This window comes from Drosophila kikkawai, chromosome 3L, assembly GCF_030179895.1.
Source record: "Drosophila kikkawai strain 14028-0561.14 chromosome 3L, DkikHiC1v2, whole genome shotgun sequence".
Classification (NCBI taxonomy): domain Eukaryota; kingdom Metazoa; phylum Arthropoda; class Insecta; order Diptera; family Drosophilidae; genus Drosophila; species Drosophila kikkawai.
Genome location: NC_091730.1, coordinates 12,216,796 through 12,236,716, shown reverse-complemented (window position 1 = coordinate 12,236,716; position 19,921 = coordinate 12,216,796). Strand labels below are relative to the sequence as shown.

The following is a 19,921-nucleotide window of genomic DNA, read 5'->3' as shown; positions in this document are numbered from 1 at the left end:
GACAGGTGGAGAGGGAAGGGTAGGTTAAGGCAGCTGGAAAATCAGGAGGAGGCAGTGCCTTCACGCCCCCAAGGTCTGCTACACCTGACAGTTGCACAATGGCAAATTGTTGCATCCGCTTTTCTTTTAGCTTTTTAAATGCAATTTCAACACACACACACCCCACACACACACACTCGCACTACTGAGCTGCCTTTTGCATTTACATGCTGCGATTGCTCCTGCTGCTGTTGCTATTGCTCCTGCTCCCAAGGATCTCATCCTGTTTCCGGGCGATGTGTTGGTGTTGCTGCTTGCCAGCTTCCTGGAACATTGCCTCATCATCATGGCAACCCCTCATCCTCTTCCTTGCTTCCACCTATGCAGCAGCTTACGTTGTTTGCTTTCACTCGGCATCTCGTTGTTCCTTGTTGTGCCTCCCCCCGTCTTCTACGGCATCCTTCCCTGGCATCTTCCTCCTGCCACTCGCTCTTCCGCCGCAAATTGCCTTTAATTCATTTTCCGCAATTACTCGGGGCCGCAGGAAAAGTGGGGGGAAACTACTCTACCACTCATTATCATGCATATCCCGCCCCAGACCAACCAAAACTAACCACAGACAACGAAATTTAGCTTGGTGGGAGTAGGAAATGATATTCCATTGATTTCTTAACTAATTTTAACCAATTTTATAAATTTATATAGTGTTTTCTTTGATATATATAATAATTGAAAAAGATAAAGTTAAATGGCACTACATTTATTAATTTATTTATTAATTATTTTGAAAACAAAAGTTTATAAGGAATTTCCATCTTTTTTGGCAAATAAATTCTTAATTAAATATAAAGAAAGTTTTAAGTGTTTCTTTGGAGATCTAAATTTGATAATTTATTTTGTATTTAATGTAATTGTACCCACTTTTCTTTTCTGTGCACTTTAGACATTTGTCGTAGGCGCATTTTTCACATTCCATTTGCATGCCTTGAGGGAAACTTCCGTGTTTCCATCTGCATAATGATGAGCAGAAGTTTCCCTGTGTCCTTGTGTCTCGCTTTAAGCGCATTAACTGACCAGCAGCTGGCTGCCGCTCCTGGCCCAGAGCGATGGGCTGCCTCGACCCCCGACCCCGTTAAGGTCAGCCCTGATCAATGTCAACTACCGTCCGTTGGCAGCTGGCAGTCGTGGGTTTTGAGCGCGGAGTGGAAATTGAAGTGGAAGTGGAGCTGGTGCTGGAGCTGGAGCTGGAGTGGTCGCATACAATTAACCAGAAAAGGATGGAGATGAGGAGGCAATGGCCCAGCTCTAGGGAAAGGCCAGAGGATATGCAAGGCAAACATTCAAGACAGATGGTGAATGTTTAGAGATGTGCTTTTGGGTAGCAAGAATTCTTGAAATATATAGATATATTTCTTCATATTTTACAGATTTTAAATCTAGAAATAACCTTTACAAAATAATAAAATTCTAATTCCTAAATTATAATTTTCAAAACAATATCCCACCTACAATTCCTATTAATCCCCTTTAGAATGTGGCCATCGCTGGCTGCTTAACCATGAATAGCCAGCGAAGTGGACACGACTGGCTCGCTTACGCTCTGCTCACATTCGCATGGCATGGCAACGTGCGAGTATCTGCATCTGCATCCCATCTCCATCGCCATCTCCAACCCATCTCCTTCTCCATCGCATCGCCATTGCATCGCCTCGCATCGCATCGCTCTTGGCCAGCAATGAGATGCGTCGTGTAGCGGGAATTGGAAAACTGTTAGCCGTCTGAAGGTTGCCTTGTTGATATTCCCCGTCCGGGGAGAGTCAAGGAGAGTGACAGGGAGGTCCTGCTGGGCGGCTGGGAAGTAAGAGGGGGCGTGGCATTGCCTCACGTTACCGCCGCTCGTAAACTTTGCCGCTTGCCATCGCTGTGCATTTGGTCGCCATTTTCAATTTACTGACGCTGTCATGGCCGGAAGACAAATGTGGGTGAAGTGTGTCCATGTGCGTGGAAAGTGTGTGTGTTTGTCTAGTACACTGTGACAAACTATAAGCTACATTTAAATAAACAACAAATAAATTACAATTCCATTAAAAGGCTTGATTCCTAGGATTCCAAAGAGTTCATAGGTTTAAAGTTTAGTGGGATTTTCCCCTCCAAGAAGTGACCTCCTTTTCCCCTTAGTGCATCTCTAGGATATCTTTGTGTGTGCTTGCATCTTCCATCTGTGTGCTGCTGCTACTGTGTTCTTGTGTGAGTGGACTGGCATGTTGTGATTGCGGACTGTTGCTTCACTTGAGTGGCGGCAAGTCGGCGACCCAGCTACCGAACTTTCCCCTCCCAGTTTCCCGGGGAAAACGTGCAACAGGGTGCCTCTATTTTTCTTGCCTGCCCAACGAGTACGAGTATTTTTCCGCCATCCTTCTCCGGGCCACGTTCCTGTCTGGGCTCCTCTTGTAATTGTTGCTAAAGCAGCGAAACGTCGACGCTGAAATTGCAGCAACTGTAATAACAGAATGGCCTCCGGAGTTGTTCCTGTTCTTCGAGCAAAATGGAAAATGGAAAAGGAAAATGGCGAATGGCGAATATTTCCAGCTTGACTTATTTTGACTTTTCGGTTGCTTTTCCTTCGTTTTCGCCGCAACTGCCGGCAAAGTTTATTCAACGCAAAATGTGCAATGGGAAAACGTGCTGCATGTGAAATTCCAGCGGCGCAGGCGGGTGGGCCTGGCATCGCAACAGCATTTACTGGCCCTGCACACTGATTTCCTGTTGCATTTCCGGTCACCCAAAGATGGAGTTGCTCCACCGAAGGGCAGATCTCGGCTCCTCCATCAGCTAAATCGAATTTAGAACACTTCCAAAGGAAATTGGAAATTAACTAAAAGTGAGTTATTTGCATGGGAAATTGTTACTAACATTGCGTTCGAGAGTTTTCCAGCAACGGCTATCGTTTTATTTAGATTGCTAAATTTAAATGCATTTATATAATTAATTTGGAAAACTACTAAAAGCGTTTTGTTGCTCCATCAACAACTGACAATTGCATTATTGCGGCAATAAATAAACACTTGAATGGAATTTACTACACTCTTTTATTGGCTCTTTAAATTTGGTTAGAAAATGTGAAAAATATAATATATTGATTTTATTGAAATATAATTTAAATTGTGGCTAGAAAACTTATTTTTCGATGCCTAAGTTTAAAGAGTTTAATGTGGGAAATATTTGCTATATTTCCATAACTAATTTAAATTCGTAGAAATTCGTTTGTAAATTCTGTGGAAACTTAATATGCATTTTTATACATATATAAAAATATATATAACATTAAAATATAAATTAAAATTACCTAAGAAATATATAAATTTAATTCAAATTTATTTTGATAACCAATTTACATTCAAAAGAGAAAAACATTCTTGTTGTACATTACTTTTACTTTTACTATTTTTCTTTTAGGCAATAAATCAAATACATTGTAGTTATTTCTTAATTTTGTATCTCTCAAGTTTCCTTTAATATATCTTTACTACCAAAGCACTTTAATAAATAACCCAAACTGTATCTCAACCTACTTAGATTTAGGTAAATAAATCCTCTTATGGCTCTATCTAATTGTTGGTGACTAGCTTTTGCTGCTAAGTGGGTCACTTGTGTTTGCCTCTGCAATGTTGACACTTTTTGGGTTAATTTTTGGCAGCCAAAATAAATCATTGTGAGGCAAGGCCTTTTAAATATATATATATATATACTATTATGGATCCAGGCGAGGCCTACTCATTGTGCCTTCTTTGGGATCTGCACCGCCTTGTGGCTGTCCCTATTGTCTACTTTTTGCGAACAATGGCAGGTGTCATGCAGGTGGAAGCGCTGCGGTTCAAGGCAGCCTAACGGGTTGTCCCTTTGTGCATTTTACGCGGAATTACACAGCATAAGCAGCTGACGCCCCCCCTGGAACCAGCCCCCATTCTCTGGGTGACCCAACCGCAGACTTGGGTACCCGTTCTCCTGCACCTGCTGTTGCTGCAGCAAATGCCGCTAGCAACTCTCGTCTGCTTTGTTGTAGAAGAATCTCCTTCAACCCCCATTCTCTAGCTGCATTGTGGCCCTAAGGCAAACACTGGGGCCCAAGCAATTGCCTCCCTGCTCCCACCCCCCGCCTCAGTTGATTTAAGCTGCACAAAAAAGTAAACAACGCACACACGGGACAACAAAGGGTTGGCGGGTAGCGGTGGCTGCCAGGTAAGAGCAACTAAGAAAATGCCTGCACAAAAGTAACTCATAATTAAGGCAAGTCAGCCAAGCCAAGCAGGGTAGAGAGCAGCGGCAGAAGGAGGGGAGGGAGGGGAGAGAGTGTGCAGCAGACGGCCTTTCTTCTGCCGCATATGGCAAGTGCCACAGAATGTTGCCTACTTTTAGGCAGCCTGCAGTTTACGGTGGAGTTGTGCAGCCGAAGTTAAAAGGAACTAGTTCTTACGAAAGCTATATATTTAATTTATTTTTATTAATTAATTTATTTGTATAGAATATAAATTAATATAAGTGAATTTGGTTATCTATATATCCGGAAAATATCAACGGTTTTTTAGGCACTTTTTAGAAAACTAGGATAACAATTACTTAAACCCTTTCTTCACTTTGAAGATCTCTCAAAACATTTTTTAAGTTGTTCTTTTCTTACTCTAAATTCATATATCAGGGAATATTTATAAGACAGGCAAGTTGGTAGGGACTAACGATATTTTTTTATATTTTTTAGATAAATTTATTAATCATTTTAATATATTAAGGACTTTCAAATATATTATATTAAAATAAATTACTTAAAGTTGCAAACAAGGTCTGTTAAAAAATTATTTTAAGGTTGTGCCTTTGCTTGCTAGAATTTTTTGAAGAGCTTGTAAACATTCAATCGGCTTAAACTTTTTCTAAAAAATATCCAATAGTCCTAATTTTCCCTTAAAAATAGTTTAATAAAGAAGTAACACCCTAGTTTAATAGTTATATTCATTAAATCTCTATGTAACCCTTGTTTTCCCACTCATTAGCTCCTTTATGTCCATTGTTCCAATAAAAATTCAGTTTTGAACTAGATCCCAAGTTTCCCAGCATCTCCATCCTTCCCAGACAGCCAGTTGGCTTGGCTCAACCGAACAGCCACCACATCCAGCCAGCGTCTTGGGTTCCTGGCCAAAGTCGTCGTCGTGGTAGTCGCATATATATTTTTGATATGCTTCAGCAAACACCTGCAACGTCTCAACAACAATAAGAAATATGGTTAAGTAACTGGGGAGGCGCGGGGGGTCGGAGGAGATGGCCAAGAGAAGTGGATGCAGTTTTTGGTGCATTAGCGGAGTGCGTTACTCCTGGCTGCTGCTCCTCCGCCTACATTTGAGCTCTCTGCTTATTGTTTATGTTTTCGGCTGGAGCTCTTTGCCCGGATTGCTCGAAGGGATGGGGCTGTTGTTAATGCAGGACTGGGGGAGGTGGGGGTGCATCCTGTTGCCAGGACATGCAATCTGCATTCTCCGCTGGCGAGGATCGTAGGCAACTTTTGCCAAATCATGGCCATTTCTTTCTTTTATTGCTACCATGTCCCTGATGTATGTGCAAATTATGCGCACTGAAATGAATATTAATAATGCGCTGGGCCGTAATCCATGGCGTATGAGTAACTTTTCCATTAAGCGCGAATCGTTTGTCAATTTGCCAGGGCAGATAAATCACCAGGAGAAGCTGGAAGGAAGCTGAAAGCTGCAAGGAGCCCGGCTCGAAGGACGCAGGATCCTTGCCTTAAGCCCAATTAACCCATTAGGACAGCGGTTGCCATTTGATGCGGCAGTCAGAATGCAATTAAAAGAGCAGGATAGAGACCAGCCAAAGGCTGCCTGCCCGTTTCTCATCCCACCATCTCTTTCTCATACTTACATTTAATTTTTATGTAAGCATCACAGCCCAAGGACGACTAGCAGAGGACCAGGACCAAGACCAAGACCCAGACCAAGACCAAGAAAAGTAATAACTGCGCATTGCCATTATTTATGTTTATGTCCGCACTACATCATCTTCAAATGTCCGCGCGCCTCCCACGCCACCGCTTTGCACCGCCTTGCAGCTATAAAAAACAAGTGTCTGCAGTTTAGGGCAGGAGATGGGGTGTCCTAGCGAGATCCTAGCGATGTTACGGGCCAAGAAAAATACGATTTGATTTATCAGTCTCAAGTCGAAAAGAGTTATTGCCTAATATCAGTTTAGACTTGTCAATATGATCGATAAAAAATCGTTTGTGAAATTAATATCTTTTGGATATCACATAAAATAACAACTTTTAAATATTTATAATTTGTTTTATGTTTAAAAATATTTTTGTTATATTTATTTACATTTTAAAGATTTATTCCACCTATCGATCATCTTAATACCTTCTTAGAAAATTGTGTCTAATGCGACGCTGTATTTTAATATTAGATAAACTTATAAAAAGAAGCCTTCTCAAGAGTTATTGATATTTTCAATACCAATTTAATATATATATTTTTAATACTATCGCTTACTTAAGATTTAGCTATCACATCCCTAAGAGATCCCAGGATGAGTTGCTTGCACTCCATTCTTAGGCGACGTTTAACTGCCGCCTCTGTGAGTGCCGTTGAACTAATTTCCGTTGCCCTGCGGCAAAAGGATGGTTTCTGTGGGGGACGGTGGTAGGGATGATGCTCCACTGAAGTGGTTTCCAGGAAGGAAGTTGGTTTGCTCGACTCGGGTCTGGCTTGTAAAAATTGCATTCTTCGCGGCCTTTTCTATTGCTCGCGCATTTGTCATTGAGGCGCTCGCTAATTTGACATAAATTTTAAATGTTAAAATGTTCAGCTGGGGCAGATGAAATAGGATGAAGAAACCGGAAGGATACTGAGAGTTGCAGCATAAAAATATGGGTATCTTCTTAGGGCAGTGAGCTGGAGTTTTTGCTTAAAAAGAAGCCATTATATGTTTCTTGATAATAAAATAATAACTAGAGAGAATTATTTAAAACCTTTTTTTAATTTTTTTCACATATTGAATTTAAAGAAAGATAAACTACTCTGAAATTACTCTGACCCATATCTCAAGGAATTGCATTAAGTTCCCTGTTTCTTTCAAAGCAATTAAATTGCTATGTAAACTGCTTTGACAGCCATCAATTGAAAATAATCTGCACTTAACCTAATAACAGATTTCTGTCGACAAATAAGGTTCTTAAACTCCTTAAGCTGCTTTCCATTCTCTGCACTACTTCCCCATAATATTTTCCTTGCAACTCCCCCCACACATTGGGTTGTTGCCTTTTCTTATATTCTGCTCAACTGCGACTTCCACCCCTTTTGTTTGCTTTTCCAGCAATTGATAGAAATAGTTCTTTTGGTCAAATACTTGTGATAAACATGTTGTAAAGTGTCCGAATCGATTAGGTTTTATGGAAACCCCTAACTCCATCCCCTTCCAGGACTTGACCAGGCCAAGAAGCCAACCAATAAACTCCATGAACTGACCAAAAAGTTTTGACACCCGCAACGAAGGAAATCGATGGAAATGTTAGTTTGGCCCACTTTCTGCACTTGAAATATAAATTCAAGATATACAGAGTTTGACTTGCAGGGGAAAAATGTTTACAGAATGACAGCACTGAAAGAAAATTCAAGGTTATTGATAAAAAATACACATAAAATATATAATAAATTATAATATTTCAATAACCATAAACTCCTACATTCTCTTGAATTTTTCTATGTTCAGAAATTCCCCAAAAGAGTTTTGATTTTCTTTAAGATATTTCTTCATAAGGAAGCCTTCTCTACCCAACTCATCTATTTATTTTCCAGCCTTCAACTTCTCTCAGTGACTTGAAAAATATCATTTAAAAGGCATCTTCGATGTTGGACTACAAAAATGGCAAAGTGGACAAGCGCAGTCAAGCGATGTAAAGTTGCTTTGGGGTGAGCTGAATGTAAAATATGAGGGCGGGGGGGCTGTCATGAATGGACACACTATATTGCACATATGACAATACTTTGTGTATGGTCCCTTGTTAGTCTTTGACTTTGACAGTTGCTGCTCAAATTGGCGGCAAAAAAGGTAGCACAGAGCCAACGGAGGAGCTGAGCTGAAGAAAAAAAAAGAGTTGCTCGAGGGCCATTAAAGACTTCAGTTCGGGGCGGGGGCGTGGCAAATGAGCTGACCATTAGCCGGGGCATTCTGTAAACTCGGTAATTGAGTGGCGCTTAAAGATTGGGCCACCTCTTTTTCATCGTCCATTGTGGGGCGTTACACGTGCGTGCCAGTTAAACATTTTCCGACGACGACGACGAAAAAAATAAAACCTAAATAACCGCTAGTTAACTTGGCTTTGTCATAACTAACAGTTTGCTTTGCATTTTTTGTTCGCGGATTTTTTGTGTTCAAATTTTACAAGTCACGCACTGATTTGGCAATTTGCATGCAGCGACCGCTAGATGGCGCCAGCACGTGCTCACAGCCGGGGGGATTCCCCTTATTTTTAGCCCCCGCTTCTCTGCAATCAATATTTGATTTGGTTTTTCTACTCGCCTTTTTTGCGTGCGCACAATTTTTTAATTTAAACTTTTGCTGTAAATTTCATTTCAATGAGCTCGCTTATTATTGTCACCGCCCACCCGGCGTATGCGCAATATGCATGCAGTTGATATGGAAATGCCAAAAGGGCTTTGAGCTGGTTGCGTGGGATTCTCACCCCATCGATTGGCATTTTAGCCAAATTAAATATCTTCCAAATGTGTGTCACTGCCTGGCATCCCTTCTAAGGGCGCAACTTTCCATGTTCAAGTATTAATTTATTGCCAATCTAAATGCGAGGATAAAATGCACAGAAAGTGGGTCGGTTGAACTGCTCCTCTTCCTTTGGCTTTTATCATTTGCATGGTAAGTCGAGTTGGGTTTTTGGGATAAGCTGCAAAAAACCAGGGGAGTTTTGGGGATATCGAAAATAAATGGAAAGAGTTATGTGTAGTTAGTTCTTGAATAAGGTATTAAAATAATATTACATTGTTAACCTATGTCACTTGATATTTTATATAAAAAAACCTTTCCAAAATTCTAAATTCCACAACAATCTCTATTCTGTTTCCATTTTTATGACATTTTGATGCTCCTATAAGGCCCCCATCCCTGTCAATCGGTATCGATAACAGACGCTTCAACCTCAACGGTTACTTTCATTCATGTATTCATGCCACCCCCTCTGGGTCAGCCCCCTCGTCTCCCTGCCTTTTCCCTTCCACAAAACTAACTTTTTCATGCTCCATTGTGTTATAAATATTCATAAAGCGCTCCGCCATTTTTCGTGGCGACCGCCGAAACTAAAGCCTTGATTTCTTGCATTCTGCTACACACATGTGCACTGGAAAAAATTAATATGACTTTGTTAAATCTTCTCCGTTAATATAAATGCCAGTGTGGATATTCCTAAACAGCTGAACAACTGACAAAACATAAAATAAAAATATTTCAAAAAGTTTATTTACCTAAAACTGTCTTCATAAAATAATTTTCATAATTTTTATCTAAATTTTCTGAAATAGAAGTGCTATTTTTTCCATGAGACTATCTGTGTTACCAATACCTTACCAATATGGCTGAAAAACCCCCTCCACCTCCTATATTCTATGCTCACTCCCCCCTGAAATTGGGGCCACCCCTGCCCATTTAACCGCAAGCCATGCTTCTAATGCCGCGTTGGCATAAATTTAAAGCAGCAGCTGCGGTTTTTCCACTGCTTTTACTCTCCTCTTTTTGTGCAGAACTAGGATTTTGCTCTCTTTTAGCGGGAGAAAATAGAGATAGAGAGAGCTGCGGCGAAGAAGGAACGGTTACAGAATCTAACCCAGGTACGGCTTTAAAGCCCAAAAAGCATTTTATGCTGCTAATTGATTTTTCAAACACTCACACCACCGCTCCCACCGCTGCGGCACCCCCTCGATGTTGCGGCTGCCACTGCGCTTTTGTTTGGCATTCAATTAACGGGAATTTGCATTTTATCTATAGATCCACTTTGCCACAATATATATACAGTTGTTGCTGCCACCGGAGTGTACGCCGAGCGCCGTGAAAACAAAAATCCCAAGTGCTAAATCAACAAAGCCAAAGAACACCCAACGAGCGATAAAAACCCATTCGGATTCCTATGGAGTTTTGTCTTTAATTACAGCTCTTTAGCATTGATCTCCGGAATCAATCGGCCAGGCGCGAAAATAAGAAAAATTCCATTGCCATTACAGAAGTGTTTGTCCGAAGTGGAAGTAAACATATAAACCTAGATTCTCTACTCATCATCAACGGTTAGAGGGGTTGGCTGAGCTGTATGTGGTAAGCCAAGCTTAGATATGAGTGAAACTTGTGTAGCAACCCTCGGGGAGCGTTGCTTTGCCTTGCCAATAAACTGTGAACCTAACCTCGAGGGCATTTAAATGCTGATTAGCCTACTACTACTACTACTGTGGCGAACTCACATTGCAATGCCTAATGGCCTCACGGCAGCTTAGTTTTATTACTGAACTATCAGGTGGGTAATAGTGCATTAGGATTTATTATATATATTCTAAGTTCAAGGTGTTATTTTTATAGCTTACACAAATATTAACCAAATTTACTCCTAATTTGAATTTACAAATTAAATTATAAGGTCTTATACAAAAAAGCTCTTTTGCTAGCACAAAACTGGCATAAAAAAAAGCCTAAACAATTCTTGATCTAATCTTAATTAGCTTTATCTCTAGACTCTTGCTAGTTATCTAATCACTTGAAACCAAATCAGACTTTCTCAAATGTTTGAAAGCGAGTTCCTAGTTTCAGTTCCCATCAACAGTCCCTTTAAGATGGCAGCAAACACAAAACACGATGGCATCCACATCCGCATCATGACGGAAAAGGATTACGAGGAGATTAAGGAGCTAATTTTTGAGGACTACTTCACTGGCGTGCCCTTATGCTTACCTAAAAGTAAATTCACCACAGAAACAAAAGAGTTACTCGACGGAGTACATAGACACATGGTGGCCCAGGACACCTGCCTAGTGGCCATCGATGAGGTCAACAATGGACGCCTGGTGGCCTTCGCTCTGGCTGGAGCCCAGTTTCCGGAGGATTTAGAAAAACAACGAAACGAGTTAGACAGAATTCAGCCAGAGTTGGCTGTTCTTCTGCGATTTCTTCACGGACTAGAGTGCCAGGCCGGGATCTTCAAGCGATATGGAGTCACAAAACTTATATACTCGTGTTTTACTTATGTGAACCCCGAAATGAGGGGCAGGCGTTTAGGAGTACGCTTGGCAGAAGCTGTTATGGAACTTGGTAGATCCAAGGGGTTTCCCTTGATGACCGCCTGCTGTGTAAGCTTCTACTCTGCCAGGCAGAAGGAGGCCCTGGGAATGGAGTGCATTCTATCACAAAGCTATGCGGATTACAAGGACGATCAAGGACAGGAGATTTTCACACCTCCTGCTCCGCATAAAGAAGTTCGAATATTGGCTATTAGATTAATTAATAAAGAAGAGTAAATATCTTACACTTTGTATTTAAATTGGGAGTTATCAAAAAATAAACTATACCAAAGAGTATTTGAAAGATAAGATAGGTAAATATTACTACAAAATAACCGATTATTTAATAAGAAAACTCCAGTATTTGTAGATTCTTAGTAATTTAATCTTATCCCTTTCCTAACTCTAGGAGGCCTGTCATGATAAAAGATAATAGATACTTGTGGTTAAGTTATAATGATTATTAACAATACTAAATGAAATTATTATTACCAAAGTCACGTAGCTTCATCTCGAAAACGATGCGGAAACCCCAGACAGAGTAGCGCCCACCGTTTACACAGATATGTGTAATATCTAGATGGATCTGGCCTAGACTGTTAATGATATCGCCCCGCCTGTCCCTCTACCCAAAGTGTATGTGGTTTAATAACAATTATTTTCTGGCCAGCAGGTTCATAAAACTTGACGACCAGACATAAATAATACATAAGACGCAAGCAGCGGCAATTGCAGCTCCATTTTCGAGTTGAAGTTGAAGTTTAAGCTGGAGTTTAGGTCTCAAGGTCGCGTTACACACTGAATTTCTTGGCTGATGTATGTGTATTGGCCATAAATATCAATGGAGGAGTGGCCGCAGCAACCGGTTCTTCGATCTTGTGCATCTTCTGGTGCAGCTTCTTTTCTTTTATCTTCTGGTTTTTTCTCGCCCCGGCTCGGAGGTAACAACAAATTGCGGCAAAAACAATGCCCGGCGTGACATTGAATTGTAAATGCAGGCGATAAAAACATTCAACGTTGGACGCATAAAATATATACGCAGAAGAAACCGAAGAAGCAGCGGAGTAAATAAAATGTAAGCCGACATCCGATGCATGTGAATTTTTTGTTATGCTGCGCGAAAAACCACAGCTGACAGAGATGGGATCGTGAAGCGATTTTTGTTTTGAGAAAATATCGAAAAAATGTAATAATAAAAATTAATTACAAGCTAATCAGAATGTAAAAATTATAGAATTGTTAAAAAATTATATTCATATTAAGAAACGTATCCTTTTACAAATCAATTTAACCTCTTGAAACCCTGGGTTGTTTTTTTATTTTTAACGAATTTGGCTTTAGTTTTTAATAGTTTTTCAACTTTAAAAAATTTTCATAATTTTATATTATTATTTTCGGGAAAAATAAAAACCTAAAAATATAATAACTAAGCCAAAAATTCATTAATTTTAATTTGGAAAGCTGTTCTATGCTTCTTTTTAACAGGTTAACAAATCTACATACTGCATTTCAAATTTTAGGAAATCAAAATTTCTGGCCATTTTTGAAAATTTTAATAATGTAACCCCTTATCTTTTTTTTTTGAAAAAAAAATGAAGCAAAAATTTTTTCTCTGTTGAGTGTCCAGAAAGACTCGTCTGTTGATGCTGATCAAGAATATATATGATTTTTGGGGTCGGAAATGACTCCTTCACTGCTTTGCAAGATTCTGACTGAAATGATAATACCCTTTAAGGGTAAACAAAGAAATGTCTAGGAGCCTTGGTGCTCATCCCATTATACAACTATAAAAACTTACATCCACAAGCAATAACCAACTCTAGACTAAATTTTTAAACACCCTCCGAAAAGTCGCAAAAGAATGACTTACCTGAAAAGGCATGTTTAGAGGCTTGGCATTTCTCAGTCGATAGTCGTTTCACGTGCCAAAGCCATCGCCAAGGTCCCGCACATGCAAACAATGTTTACATTTGCAGTTCCCACTGTTGTTTGCCCTTTATCCATTGTGCATACACCGCCGCCCTTAAGCACCAGGCTCCCTCCCCTATTGACCACCCCATGACCCTTTGGTCAGCTGCTGCTGCTGTTGCTGCTATTGCTTCTTTGCCATCCTCGGCTTGTAAAAGACATTGACATTTTTTTCTGCTCAGTTGCTCCGCACTTCGTACTTTGTTGTTGTTTTTTAAAGCTTTTATACATATTTTTTCCCCGCAGTTGTTGTTGTTGTTGTTGTTGCTGTTGGCGGGGCATTACGTCACTTTCACTGTAGTTTGCGGCTTAAGGCAGCATTTGTTTGCCATCGCTGTTATTGTGGCCATTGTTTGCACTTGTTTTTGGTACAAACAAGCAAATTGCAATAAAAATGCTCAAATTTATGGTCCACTGGCATACATATATTCCGTTTGGTATGATTTATCCGAGACTTTTGTTCGCCTCTCGCTTTCCGGCGGCACAATTTATGTCCGTTTACATGGCAAACTTTTGCTAGTCACATCTTTATACTATATATTTTTTTTGTTGGGGCTTTTTTTGGTTCAAGTTCATCAGTTGGACCGATGAATTTGCAACTGAGCAACCGGGTTCCGTCTTTATCGTCGCCATAAATGCGTCGTTAGAGGCGTACAAATGTCTGTATCTCTGGCAGCGATTTGAGGCGTGTAAATACTAATCGTAAACCTGATTTACTCGTGGCAAATGTCAGCGCATATATTTAATGCTTGGCACTTGTTTTCGCTGAGCATACGCCGTGTGAGCATACCCTGAACACCCACATTACGCATACGACCTGTGAGCTCATGGAGTATGCCCACATTGTTAGGGCATTGATCGATAAGAATCGAGCGTCATTAGCCCAGTTAACGTGGCCTGACTAACCAGATGCGTAATGAGGCCAATTTCCCAGTTGCCAAATGTCAGCAAATGGCCAGTTAGCTTCGATTGAACCAAACTTACGGACAATGTGGCCCCTGCAAAGTCCGATTTTGTTGATATATCTTTCAGGTGTTTACAGCGTGAGTTGTTTCAATAAGTTCAAGATCCTATCCCATACATTCTACCTTTATTATCCAGCTTAAACTGCATATAGAGGAGTTCTACTCAAAGTCTTTTGTGCCCGAGGACATCCATTTGGCCTACGACATTGTTGGCTTTGAGAAAATTAACTTTAATCTAACCGTGGAGGTACCCTTTCCCGGCAAACTTCTCATGCACATTTTCGCAAGGAAGCTCTCGGATCAAGTTGGTGGCTCCGATCAGGTGGATCTTGTTCGCTTTAAAAATATGGATCTATGCAAGCTCCTCGATTCCCTGCGCAACATAACAGTGGAGGAGATCCCTGGCGAGAGCCTGCTGCCCTCCACTTTTGTTGTTTCCTGTCCCTTGGTGCCTGGTTTTTACTACATAAAGGAGAGTTCTGTCGATCTCAAGCTGGTTCCCTTCCGTATTCCCGATGGCCGGTATATGGTGCTAATAGAGTTGATACAGGTTTACGAGGAAGTCATGAAATTGGCTACCGCCAGGATCAAGTTTGCCGTGAGGCGACCACCGGGCTATAAGGAACCATCCTCTGATTTTGATAGCAATGATGAGGAGGGAGTAACCAAAAATCGTGAAAAAGAAAAGAAGGAGCCAAACGATGTAGAGGGGGAGAAGAAGGGACCTAATAATGAAGAAAAGGAGGAACGTAGTTCTGAGGTTTCTGATCCAAGCGAAAATAACAATGAAGCTGGGAAAAAAAAGGAACTTTGTTCAGAGGAATCAAGCGACGATAACCATAGGACTTCTACTGATTACGAATAATAATAATTATTTTTATTTCAAACTATTACAATTATTTTTAGAGGAAGATTCATAAGCAGAGATAACCAAAGATTGTCTATATATTCTTGTAATATTCTAATTAAATCATAAATTCGAGTAGGAAAACGATTATAACTAAGCCAAAAATTTAATAATTTCAACAACTTTTCTGCCAGTTATTGATTAAAAATTCATTTAAAATTAAATTAAATTATTGTAAATAATTTGATAATAATATTACCTTTATTAAACACACCTAGTTCCCACACTTTTTGCATTTTTATGTCAACCCCAACATAATTTTGTAATTTCTGCTATTTTATGCCGCCTTTCGTTCATCAGGTTCGGTGTGCGAAATACAATTTATGACCACCCTCAACAGATTCACCAAGATTGAGACATCTCACACTTGGCCAGAGACACGCCCTTACGGGTTAATTGAAAGGCCCAGGGGCATGGGAAGCATATAAAAACTTGAAAGACACATCGACTCGTCAAAGACCGACTCAAAGGTATTCCATTCAGGCTTATCTCTTGAATTGTTACACCAATGAACTCTGATTTGATATATCCATAAACAGCATATTTGTTTACGAGTTCACTCTATGGAATGTTTTGACTCACGATGACATTGTGTTTGATGGCATTCTCGAAAGTCCGAAGATTTACATATGTAGAGCGGGGCGAATGTTTCCGGTTTTCAGCTGCAAGATCGCAGACCACTGCGGCTACTTCCACGATGACTGGACAGAAATGCCTGGCCTCCGTGCCAGTCTTACGTAGCTTTTTGTGCTGGAGCCCAGCCCAAAATGGTTCCATCATTTAGCTTCAATTTTATTGACACACTGGTCGACTATTTAGGCTTGACGGCTCTTAAAAGTGCCAAATATTTATGGATCTCGATATACACCCTCCTCATTCTCGAGTGATAATTTATTTAATTGGCCCCCGACCATTGATCGATCAGTGTGAATGTTAGCGGTTCGTCTGAGGGCGTTCTTGAACTGTATTTATTGGGAATTAGTAAGTAAACTTCCTCCTCTGACGACAGTCTTCTTCCTAATTGTAAGCAAACACTGCTCTGGTGACCGCATTCGCGGTGACCTTCATCCAAGCCTGGTTTTCATTTACCCAGTGCGATTATTATTTAATCAGCGATCAACTTCTTCAGTGGCTTAGCCCCGGCAAACAGAAGATGCCACCAAAAGCAAAGTAAACAGGGCGGCTTGGCTTGGTTTCGGTGTTTTAGTTTTCGGTCTCGCAGCCGCCTTTAAACTACCTGATTTGCACGGACCCAAGAGACACCCGCCGCCAGCTGCCCCTTGGCTCCGCCTTTGGCCAGTTTCAGTTTTCAGCTTTTGAGTTGATATTTCCTTCTGTTCACCGTTTTATTTATATATGCGCCGGTCTTTTGTTTATGTATCGCTCATTTGTCTGCTTCTCCATTGCAGATTGCAGTTTACATATGGCATTATCATCGATGGCCACCTTAAGTCCGGCTATAAAAGGCCCTGATCACAGGTGGAGCGATGTGCAGTCGATTTTTGGATTAATCAGTGTGACATCTACCCGAGAAGTAATCATGAAGTACCTAGCTCTGGTGAGTCTTTGGATTGAATAAAGTAAAGGATACATACACATAAAAAGGATTAACTGAAAAATAATAAGAAAATCTTTCTTTGGGACAAGGAAATATATATTTTTTGATGTGGATATTTACTGATCGAAATATCACACCAGTTTATGATCACTTTTGAACAAGAACATCCTTCGTTAAAGTAAATGTAATCTATTTTGATATCTTCTAATGATTTTAAATTATAAAATATCATAATCTTAATGTAATATTTATCTTAATTACTTTTCCAGACCCTCTTCGTGTGCCTGATGGCCTTTGTCCTGGTATCTGCAGTGCCCGTGGATGAGTCCCTGATTGGAGATAATATCTACCAACCAGCCTTCGACGATGTCCAGCGTCCCCAGGATCCTCAGGCAATCTTCAAGCTGAAGAAGCTGCTCAAGCTGAAGAAGCTTCTGGGCTAGGAGGCGTAGCTCACACCCTTTGCCGGTGCCATCCGCCCGATAAGCTCAGCTCAGATTCTAGTCCAACCAATTGGGAACCTTGCCTCCCCCACAGCATTCAATATCAGCCAATTCAGCCTTTTTGTCAGAAAACCTAGATAATACCATCCATAATCACACACAGCACGCATCCATACATACGAATGAAGCCCACGTAATCGTAACCTAAAATAAATGTAATTTTCATACAACAAAAAGGCTCGTGCGAGTCGGCTTTTATTATGTCATCGAGACGGGGGATCTCCGAAAAGGAGCTAATGACTGGCGGCAGCGGGTCGAGTTTTTGTTTATTTAGATCTCAACGGGAAACTCGTTTGCGATTGTCGTGCCGGCGGAGAGAGTGTGAAAAGCGAGTGGTGTCCTCCTTACAGGTGGAGTATTGGCCAATACGCTGTCCTACATAAATGAAAAAAAGAAAATGAACTGGGTCTGCGATGTGCTAATTGTGTGCCATAGCAGGCTGGGGCATCCAAATTTATGGCTACGCATTTAATCAATGATTCCATTCATTAATTCTTTTAATTGGTTCTTCTAATAAAGGTCTTTAAAAATGAATATAAAACTTGAATGATTCAAAATACCTTGGATAATAAAAAATAATGAATATAATTTAATTAGTTCTTAATAATAAAATAAAGTTGCTAGCAACTATTTTATAGGTGGTTTATAATGCGGTTTGCTCAAATGAAAGGTGTTTAATCATTTTTAAAACATTTTAATTAAGAATCTTCATAAATTTCTGAAGATATAAGTGTTCTTGTAAGTAAATAAAATAGTCTAACCTATTTCTGATTTACTTTTAGTTTCCTTTTGGTTTACTTTTCTACGAAAACTGATTTTTTTTACTTTAAATAAAATATTTAAATTTTTTGATATTAAGTATTTTTATCAAGCTAAATTAATCTCAAAATGTTACTGATTTTGCTTGTACTTCAGCATTTCAGATTTACTTTCAATTTCTTCCTCAAGAACGTATTACTTCCCGTGTTGCCAAACAAAAGACTCAAGAAACGAACTTAGTAGATTTCTGTTACCAAATACATGTATTTTTATTTGATTTCCTTCTTTCTTCTTATCTCTTTCTTAAAGACCTAAACACATAGTTAAACTAAAAATCCATGAATGGGAAATGTGTGAGTGCGCTTAGCCCAGGAACAGGAGCTTCTTCAGCAGCTTCAGCTTGAGCAGGAAGGACTGATCGTCGGAGGGGTTGACCGACTCACTGCCAGGACCTTCCAGACCCTCGGGAACGGCCTCCTCTCGGGGAGCAGCACTGGTGGCCATAAAGCACACAGCCAGGCAGAGGAACACACTCTGTAAAGGAACAAAAACGGATGACGGATGAGTTGCGATGGCTTGATAGTCCTTCGGATTGTAGAGACGCACCAGAAGCAAGAATTTCATGTTGACTGGGATTTCGGTTGGCTTCGATTTGATCGATGATCTCGCACTGCGCGTTGACAGACTTGCTAGCACTGAACACCAGACCCCGCCGACCCGTCTATTTATATGCCAGTCCACCGGCCTGCGACGCTCGGCCGGCAGACCGCTCGTCTTTCACAGAAATTAAAACAAAAACAAAAAAAAAAAAAAAGAAGAAAAACGCCGGCACAAGATTCGGTGATTCAGAGCGGTGCGAGGAGCGGGCAATCAATCTGTTTGGGACTATTAAATGTGATTTTGGCCCGCCACGCATGTGGAGCAATAGCGATAACAAAAGCCAGACAAACTGTTGCGCCTGGGTCCATTTTTTGGCGCTTCTGCTACCTTTTTGTGGTTTCATTTGTCCGGGACCCGAGCATAATGTTTGGGCAATTTGTTGACGTGCGGTTTCCCCGGTATCTTCGCCTCCTTTTTTGCTAATCGGCGTTTCCTCGGTTCTGAGTTCTATTTGAGTAGGCCATTATGTGCGAGCGGATTCTCTGCTAAATATTAATTAGCGGCTTGACATTGGCCTTAACGCCGAGATCAGCTAGTAACAATTGAATTCACACCTGTGCAGGGGCGTAGAAAAAACTATTTAATCGATTGGGGGAAAAGAATAAGGGGGGTCTTGGGGATGAACTTCCAGAGCTTACCTTTTAAGAAATTTGAGGAGGATGTTTGGGTTGTAATCAAAATAATTATTTAATGCACATGTTTATATTTAGACAATATTTTAATAATACAATTTAAACCTTCTCGTGAAGTCTTTAAAATTGTTCATATCTTTAAGTACATGGAAAATTATAGAACAAGAATAATTAAAACTTTGTTTGAATACCAAAGATACGCTTCTGGAACAACCTACCAAATAACTTAAAAACTATTCGGTGGACACTCAGTCTAAATTTCAAAAGTAAAGAAAATCGAGAACAAAAAAAACGAAAAATTAATGTACAACAAGAAAAGAAACAAACTTCGGTAAGCCGTAATTTCTATACCCTTGAAGTTTGCCATAGAATCATGGAATCGAATCAAAAATCTATCATAACTAAGCTAAAAATGCTTCAAATTTAATTCGGAAAGCTTTTCTATGCTAGTTTTTTCAAGGTTGACAAATCTACATACTAAATTTTAAATTTTAGGAAATTCAAATTTTTTGCCATTTTTGAAAATTTTAATGATGTAACCCCTTACCTTTTTTTGAAAAAAATGAAGCAAAAATTTTTTTCTCTGTTAAGTGTCTAGAAAGACTCGCCTGTTGATGCTGATCAAGAATATATATGGTTTATAGGGTCGGAAATGACTCCTTT

General features: G+C 40.1%; 4 protein-coding genes across 4 annotated transcripts; 3 read left to right on the top strand and 1 right to left on the bottom strand.

Annotated features, from left to right (window-relative positions):
* Nucleotides 1–10,811: 10,811 nt before the first annotated feature.
* On the top strand, nucleotides 10,812–11,543 carry LOC121502222 (arylalkylamine N-acetyltransferase-like 2). Its single transcript, XM_041775283.1, has one exon. The coding sequence runs from the start codon at nucleotides 10,812–10,814 to the stop codon at nucleotides 11,541–11,543; it is 732 nt and encodes a 243-aa protein (XP_041631217.1).
* A 2,720-nt stretch (nucleotides 11,544–14,263) lies between these two features.
* Nucleotides 14,264–15,104, top strand: LOC121502221 (uncharacterized). The gene is made up of 2 exons (XM_041775282.1): nucleotides 14,264–14,317; nucleotides 14,376–15,104. The coding sequence occupies exons 1-2, from the start codon at nucleotides 14,264–14,266 to the stop codon at nucleotides 15,102–15,104; spliced, it is 783 nt and encodes a 260-aa protein (XP_041631216.1).
* A 1,531-nt stretch (nucleotides 15,105–16,635) lies between these two features.
* LOC108070557 (uncharacterized) lies at nucleotides 16,636–17,335 on the top strand. Its single transcript, XM_017161082.3, has 2 exons — nucleotides 16,636–16,704; nucleotides 16,974–17,335. Exons 1-2 carry the CDS (start codon nucleotides 16,687–16,689, stop codon nucleotides 17,145–17,147), a joined length of 192 nt encoding a protein of 63 aa, XP_017016571.1. The 5' UTR covers nucleotides 16,636–16,686; the 3' UTR covers nucleotides 17,148–17,335.
* Nucleotides 17,336–18,210: 875 nt separating this feature from the next.
* Nucleotides 18,211–18,652, bottom strand: LOC108070558 (uncharacterized). The gene is made up of 2 exons (XM_017161083.3): nucleotides 18,573–18,652; nucleotides 18,211–18,500 (listed from the first exon to the last, which is right to left on the bottom strand). The coding sequence occupies exons 1-2, from the start codon at nucleotides 18,588–18,590 to the stop codon at nucleotides 18,330–18,332; spliced, it is 189 nt and encodes a 62-aa protein (XP_017016572.1). The 5' UTR covers nucleotides 18,591–18,652; the 3' UTR covers nucleotides 18,211–18,329.
* Between the last annotated feature and the right edge of the window lie 1,269 nt (nucleotides 18,653–19,921).